The 7,847-nt window shown below is 37.5% G+C and overlaps 1 protein-coding gene across 6 annotated transcripts in view; it reads left to right on the top strand.

The window, feature by feature from the left end:
• The window catches only part of INVS (inversin), a 152,021-nt gene that overhangs the window by 97,917 nt on the left and 46,257 nt on the right, over positions 1-7,847 (top strand). For all 6 annotated transcript variants that reach the window (XM_029920842.1, XM_029920844.1, XM_029920840.1 and 3 more), the window contains 2 exons: positions 296-525; positions 4,458-4,564. In XM_029920842.1, coding sequence (XP_029776702.1) covers positions 296-525; positions 4,458-4,564 — 337 coding nt within the window. The remainder of the gene's footprint in view (positions 1-295; positions 526-4,457; positions 4,565-7,847) is intronic.

Here is a 7,847-nt window from a genome sequence, read left to right as displayed (position 1 = left end):
ACAGCATCAGGAAACCTGAGGGCCACTCCTAGCTCCTCCTGTTGGTAGTTCTGTGATTTTGCAAAAGCCACTTCACCTGCCCGCCTCTCGGTTTCCATTTCCTGTAAAAGGAAAATGACTCCTACCCTGACTAACTTACAGGCTTATTGCAAACATCTGAAGAAGATAATATATATAGAAGCATTTTGCTAAGAGTAAAGTATTCAACCGACTGTTGATATATATTTTAGACATCTATTCTTTCTGATCAGTGCTCTCTATATCAGACATTTTCCTGATAGTTTTGCTTTTTCAGGTGGAGCAAGGGTAGATCTGGTGGATCAGGACGGACACTCTCTGCTACACTGGGCAGCACTGGGAGGAAACGCTGATGTTTGCCAGATATTGATAGAAAATAAGATCAATCCAAACGTGCAAGATTACGCGGGAAGAACCCCTCTGCAGTGCGCCGCCTACGGCGGCTACATCAACTGCATGGCTGCGCTCATGGAGAATCACGCAGACCCTAACATTCAAGACAAAGAGGTAGAAATTCTAAACCTTTTCTATACTGTCGGCTCCAAGGTGTTTGTTTATTCTTCATTAACGAAAATAAAGTAAAACAACATTTTACCAAATAAAGAGATCATTTCTAAATTTATCTGTTAATTAAAAATGAGTCTTATTTTCCTGTTTTCCTTCTAGTTCTTGTCTCTATCTCCATGTATAACTTAACAAAGTCGTAATACAGAACAGGAATAACTTTATAACTTCATAAAATAAATATATTTGGCATGTGCGTGTATGATACTTCCCAAACCACATTTTGTTTTGTTCACTTAAAATTATCATCAGTATTTTCTCTTTTGTTATATAATCTTCTGCTTAATCATAGATGCTGAATATTCCAAAGTTCTAAGAGCTTCATGTTTCATAATTCATTCAGTTCTCACAGCAACTTCCTAAAAGAGTTGCTATTATTACTCCCATTTACAGGGGAGAACATTGAAGCTCATAGAACTTAAAGAATTACCCTAAGGTGACAACAGGGCCAGTGTTCTTGTCCAAACTATGCTTGTAATCCCAATTTTAGAATTAAATAAGTAACTTCGTGTTGCTGGGTGCTTTCTCATGATATTATAGATCATGTTTCATTAATCATCAAAGTGCATTTAACTTTTTTTTACTGTATCCTTAGAATAATTTCCCCTAAGTGAGATTATTTATTGTTGGTGTATGAATATGATTCAGCTCTGATATATCCTGTCGAACTGCTTTCTAACCCCTGTGGTTCATCTCCACTTCCCCAGCCGTAAAGGATTGTGTTGACTTCTCTCAGTTTTGGCAATATTGACTATTTTTGCTAGTTTAATTGTATTAAGTCTTCAAAAATACTAGTATATTGTGTTTTTCCAAGCCAGAAAATATATTTTCTATTAATTCATTCAGTAAATATTTATCAGGATTATTCCTGTATGTGAAGGTGACATAGTGAAAAGTATGTTAAAAATGATTCTTGTACCTAAGTTACTAGAAATGCATCTTTTGTACTCTGTAGTATCTTTTCCTTTTTTTTTTTACAAGTTGCTAGTCTCTTACCACATAGTATACCAAGCTATGTCCCAGTTCTGTTTGTTTTTATGTACTGTTTTGGATTCTCTGCATAAACAGCAATATCATCTGTGAATAGCGTGCCTTATTGATCAAAGACCTCCAGTACAGTGTTGAATAGAATTGTTAATAGTTAGCACCCTTAATTCATTCTGGCTTCAAGGGGAAAGCTTTAAATATTTCACCATTGAATATGATGTTTGCTATAGGTTCCCTTATATTTCTAGTTGCTAAGAATTGGGGGGGGTATTGATAATTAGCTCTTTCATTTTTTTTAATGTTTATTTTTGGGAGAGAGACAGAGATGGAGACAGAGCATGAGTAGAGGAGGGACAGAGAGAGAGGTAGACACAGGCTCCAGGTTCTGAGCTGTCAGCACAGAACTCGTTGCTGGGCTTGAACCCACAAACTGTGAGGTCATGACCTGAGCCAAAGTCAGACACTTAACCAACTGAGCCACCCAGGTAGGGTACCAACCTGTTTAATTTTTGTTAGATACTATTTCTGCATCTTTCAACATGATCACATGAGTTTTCACCTCTTTGCTGTTAATATGGAGAATTAAAAAGAGTTAGGAAGTAGTTCCTCCTTTTCTCCTAAAGAATTTGTGTAATATTAGTATTACTTTTTAAATGTTCACAAGAATTTCCTAGTGAAGCCGTCTGGTGTAAGGGTATTCTTTGTGTAAAAGATGTTAATAACTGATTCAGCATCCTTAATAAATATTAGACTCTTCATATTTCTAATTATCTTCTTTTTAGTTATGGTAAGTTGCATTTTTTGAGAAATTTATCCATTTTAAAAAATATCAAATGATTTGTGTAAAGTTGGTCACATACTCTCTTACCTTTTTATGACTATAGGACCTATAGTAATTTCCTCTTATTCATTTCATATATTGGTAATATGTGTTGTCTTTTTCTTTTGAAAAAAATTTTCCATCTTATTCATCTTTTCAAAGGACTTACTTCTATCTTTGTTAATTTTCTATATTTTAAGTAATTTACTATTTCATTGTTGTTTACTCTTATCTTCATTATTTCCTGCCATCTACTTTCCTCAGGTTTGATTTACTATTTTTTTAAAGATGCTTGTGATGAAAGTTTAAATCATTGATTTTTTTTCAGTATTCACTTCTAATATATGTATTTAAGTATGCTTCTTATTCTGAGCACTGCTTTAGCTTTATCCTGAAAGTTTGAATAAGTTGTACCCTCACTGGGGTGCCTGGGTGGCTCCGTCCATTGAGCGTCCAACTCTTGATTTTGGCGTATGTCATGATCCCAAGGTAGTGAGACTGAGCCCTGCGTGGGGGGCATTGGAGCCTGCTTGGGATATTCTCTCTCTCTCTCTCTTAAAAAAAAAAAAGTTGTACCATCACTATAATTCAGCTCAAACATTTTCTAATTTCTATTTTGATTATTATTTGGCCCACAGATTATTTAGGAGTATATTGTTTAATATCTAGGCAGTTTGGCATTTTCTCATTATCTTTTGGTTATTGATTATATTGTTTCCTCCTGGCTGCTGAAAAAAACTACTGCAAACTTAATGGCTTAGAACAATATATTATCTTACTGTCCTGGATGTCAGAAGTCCAAAATGGGTCAAATGGGGCTAAAAATCAAGGTGTTGGCAAGACTGCATTTCTTTTGGGAGCTCTAGGGGAGACTCTGTTTCCTAATTTTTCCAGCTTCTAGTGCTGCCCTCCTTCCTTGGCATGTGGCCTCCTCTTCCAACCTCAAAGCTAGCAATGACGAACTGAGCCTCCCCACACTGCACCGCTCTGACACACACCCCAATCTCCCTCCTTCACTTGCAAGGACCCGTATGATTGCATTGGGCCTACTCAGATCTTCCAGGATAATCTCCCCATCTCAAGTTCAGCTGATTAGCAACCTTAATTCCATCTACAACCTTAATTCTGCCTTTCCAATATCATAACATAGTTACAGATTCCAGAGATTAGGATGTAGACATCTTTGCAAAAGCATGCATTTATTCTGTCTACCGCACTGATTTGTAACTTCAGTTTTACTGTGGTCAGAAAGCAATAAGAATAACACAATGATTTTATTTTTTTTATTTTTATTTTATTTCAAAATTATTTTAATCCATCAAACCCTTTACGGCTTTCTTTGCAGCCCAGCCTATGATTGATTTTGGTAAATGTTCTATGTACACTTGAAAAGAATGCTAATTGTATCATAATTGGATGCAGTGTTCTATATATATCACTTAGGTCAAAGTTTTTTACAGTATTATTCAGGTCTTCTATATCTTTACTGCTCTTTTATTTATTTGTTCTATGAACTATTGTAAAGAATGGTTAAAAATCTCTCACTGTGATTATGGATTTAACCATCTCCCCTTTTAATTTTGTTATTTTTTGTTCTATATATTTAAAAGCTGTGGCATACAGATTTAGGATTATGATATCTCCCTCTTTGACTTCTTTAAAACTATGAAATATCCCTCTTGTATCTCTGGCAATGTTTCATGCTTTCTTTATCTTTCATGGTATTAAATTTTTTTAAGAATACAGGCCATTTACTTTGTAGGATCTCACTCAATTTGAGTTTGTCTTCTGATTCCTCATAATTAGACTTAAGTTTTACGTGTTTGGTTAGAATATTATACAAGTGATCTAGGGTATCACCTCTAGAAACCTATGGTGCCTTTTAACATAGTATTAATTTTGTTCACTTTGGTTAAGATACCATCCATTTTCTCCACTGTATTAATATTTTCCCATTTCTTAATTAAGCTATTTGGGAGAATTGCTTGTACTTTTTAGTTAGCATAAATAAGTATGTGTCCAAAAATACCTCCTCCAGATATACCTGAATTTTTTTTCATGCTTATAGGGAAGAACAGCTTTGCACTGGTCCTGTAACAACGGCTACCTTGATGCCATTAAATTGCTATTAGACTTTGCTGCTTTTCCTAATCAGATGGAAAACAACGAAGAAAGGTAAGCTGTTGATAAAAAAACGTGTATTATTGTTCAACTCACATCCTTTCTACTAAATGAAAAAATCCTCCTGCTTTTGGAGTGTCTGCACTGCTCTGTTTCCCCGTACTCACAGTTCCTGCCTTTGCCATCTGCCTCCCATCCTCCCTTTTACGCTGACTGGTCTCGGACATACTCCCCATTGAGAAATCACACATTGGTCCCCCTGTCTGCTCTCACGGGCCTTTCTGCATCGCCTGGGTTCTGCTGACCCCTCTTCTTTATCTCTACTGGAACTATCTTCTCCAAGCTTCTATGACAGTATAGTTTCGTGATTCTCTTGCAGTTGTGTCTGCTTCTTCTCCATTTGTTTTGGCTTCTTTTCCATTTTTTAAATTTTGTAAATGTAAACATTCTTCAAGGACTGGATCTTTTCTCTCAGCCCATCCCCTTTGGCTCCCTGACCTACCGCTGAGGCTTCAGTCATCACCTAGATGCGGGTGAGTTCCAAATCTGTCTTTCAGACTCAGCACCTCTCCTTGGTTCCACTGTTGTCTAAGTCTTGCCCTCTTTAACTCGTTCCCGGGACTATCGCAGTGCCTCCTTGCTGTTCTGCACCCTTTGAAATGTCCCTCATTCAGTTCATCTGCTTCCCAAGCAGCCTCCCTAAATCATATTTCTAGTATAACCGTTAGTCACGTCATCCCTCCGTTCAGATGCAGGCCCGTCTAAGAAGATTGTTCTGATCCCCAAGGCATGTGTTCCAAACTATGCTCTCCCCACACTGTGGATTTGTATAGCGCTTAGCACACTTCACTGTATCTGATAATTTTATGTCATCCTTTTTCCTTAGTAACAGAACTCCTTAAGATTATTGTCATCTCTGTTTTGCCCACAGTGCTTTTCAGGAAGTAGGTGCTCAGCAAATAACAGTTACATTGTTGAGTTGATGCTTTCAGGCTCCCAGTAGCTTCCCCTGCCTCATATCTGCATTAGAAACTTCTGGAATTCTTTAGGGCACCTGGGTGGCTCAGTCAGTAAAGTATCCAACTCTTGGTTTTGCCTCAGGTCATGGTCTCACAGCTTCGTGGGTTCAAGCCCCGCATCGGACTCTGCACCGGCAGCATAGAACCTCCTTGGAATTCTCTCTCTCTCTCTCTCTCTCTCTCTCTCTGCCCCTCCCCTACTTGTGCTGTCTCGGTCTCTCTCAACATAAATAAACTTAAAAAAGAAAAACAGAAACTCTGGAATTCTTTGAGTACATACAGTATTAGGTAAATCAGACCTGTATATCTTACTGTGGAAGGGGTTATATTAAGACATCACTGTCTCTATTATAGTCAAATGACAACTACAAAGCCAAGAAGACTCGAAGATGTAGGGGTTTGGACATTTAAGGAAGCTGGAAAGCCAAGCAGAATCCTCAAGGCTGAGGTTTTGACATGAAAGCAGATATGTGAGAGAGCAGAAGATTTCGCTCTTGGCAAAAGGGAAAGGTTAAGAACCCTAAGGAATTCGTGGTGATTTATAAGGGATTTATTCTATAACAGTATTTACTGCCTGACTGCTGTTTTCTTAGGAAACAAAAACATTTGTTGTTGTAATTCCGTTCCCATTTTTAGGGTAAGCCTTAAATTTTAGGCCTAAGTAAGAATATGAATTAAGGTGCTTACTGCCTCCTAGAGTAAATATATGTTAATTACAGACCAAAGGACCAGAGGAAAAAGCCTCCTAACCGTACTTGCCAATCTTTAGATGAAAAGAGACAGCGGCAATATCCCAGTCTCCTTTAATGTTCCATCAGCAATGCACCTTGATGTGCAAATGTCAGAACCCAGCACTGCCTTTAATGTTTATTGACATTCCAGTGTAGGCCTTCCACTCACCCCATCAGACCACTGCTGCACAGGCAAGTCCAATTGTATCTTGTCTCTTGGCTTTATCTACATTGTTTCTTCACTGGTTACCATCAGTGTGGTGCTAATTTTTACTTCTCATGCACTGACATCGAGCACTTGATGTGCACTGTATAGACATAATTTTTGCCAACCACTGCTGGCTTTCAGTCAATAACTGTCTGACAGCCACCCTCCGGCATCGATGGGAATATTCACAGCACTTGAGTGTTTCTAAATTGAATTTGGGGTGGAGAAAGATTCAATAGTAATAATTTGCAATTTGGTCAGTGCCCAAACACTAGGCATAGACTTCAGTCTTAAAATATTTTGAAATATTGGACTGTGTTTCCCTAAATCAAAAATTGACCAAGAATCGTAATTTGAATAAGCCAGTTATAAAGAAGGCATTTTTGAGAAAATTGGAGAAATTTGTATTTGGAGTGGGTACTAGATTTTGCTAAGGAATGCCTGTTAATTTTGCTAAATACCATAATGACACTGTGCTTATATCCATATTATTTATGGATCAATACTGCCGTGCAGAAAGATTAAATAGTAGGAATTCTAGGATTGGATTTAAAACATTTCAGCAAAAATATTAAGGATGGAGTTGGAGGGAACAAATGTGGCAGAAATCTTGCTAATTGTTAAATTTGGGTAATGAGCAGGTAAATGGTTATTATGCTATTCTCTCTTCTTTTATTTATGCTTGAAGTTTCTCATAATAAAACTACAGGGGTTTTTTTCATGATAACGGTATTTAACGTACAATTTCCCATCCACAAGCGGCCTGAGAGATCTAGCCACAGCAGAGGTTGGGCCGGACATTCACACACCGGAGTGTAGTAATCCTGCCTGTATTCTGCATGAAGGACACTCGTATTAGTATTTCTAGAAAAGATGATCAGGCCTACTGAATGCATACGTTATTCGCACATTGATTTGAGAAGCAGCCTCATTCCATAAGAGAATTATATCCCAGGACCGATAGGTGTGCTGCAGGAGGGTTACGAACAGGGAGTTGGACTATCTTCGTTCGGGTCTGGGTGCTGCAGGGAACTGGTCACAGAACCTTCAGCAAGTTGCTTAATCTCTCTGGATCTATTTACTCATTTATAAAATGAAGCTGTTCAGCCAAACGACCTCTAAGATTCAGTGTAACTCTACTGTCATGGAGTTCAGTGACTCAGACAGTCTTTTCCACTGGGGAGAGTACAGTCATGAGAGACATTTTAGAATACAGAGTGAGTGACTTACCTCGATCACTCTATCACTGTATTGTACACTTGAAACTGACTTAGCATGGTTTGTGAAGTACACTGGAATTAAAATTTTTAAAAAATTATAAAAATTTTAAATAGAATATATAGTGAAAAAATTTTAAAGTTCTTCTGAATTTACAAGAT

This window comes from Suricata suricatta, chromosome 13, assembly GCF_006229205.1.
Source record: "Suricata suricatta isolate VVHF042 chromosome 13, meerkat_22Aug2017_6uvM2_HiC, whole genome shotgun sequence".
NCBI lineage: Eukaryota > Metazoa > Chordata > Mammalia > Carnivora > Herpestidae > Suricata > Suricata suricatta.
Note: the sequence above shows the minus strand (reverse complement) of the source record. Positions and strands in the feature narration are given on the sequence as shown.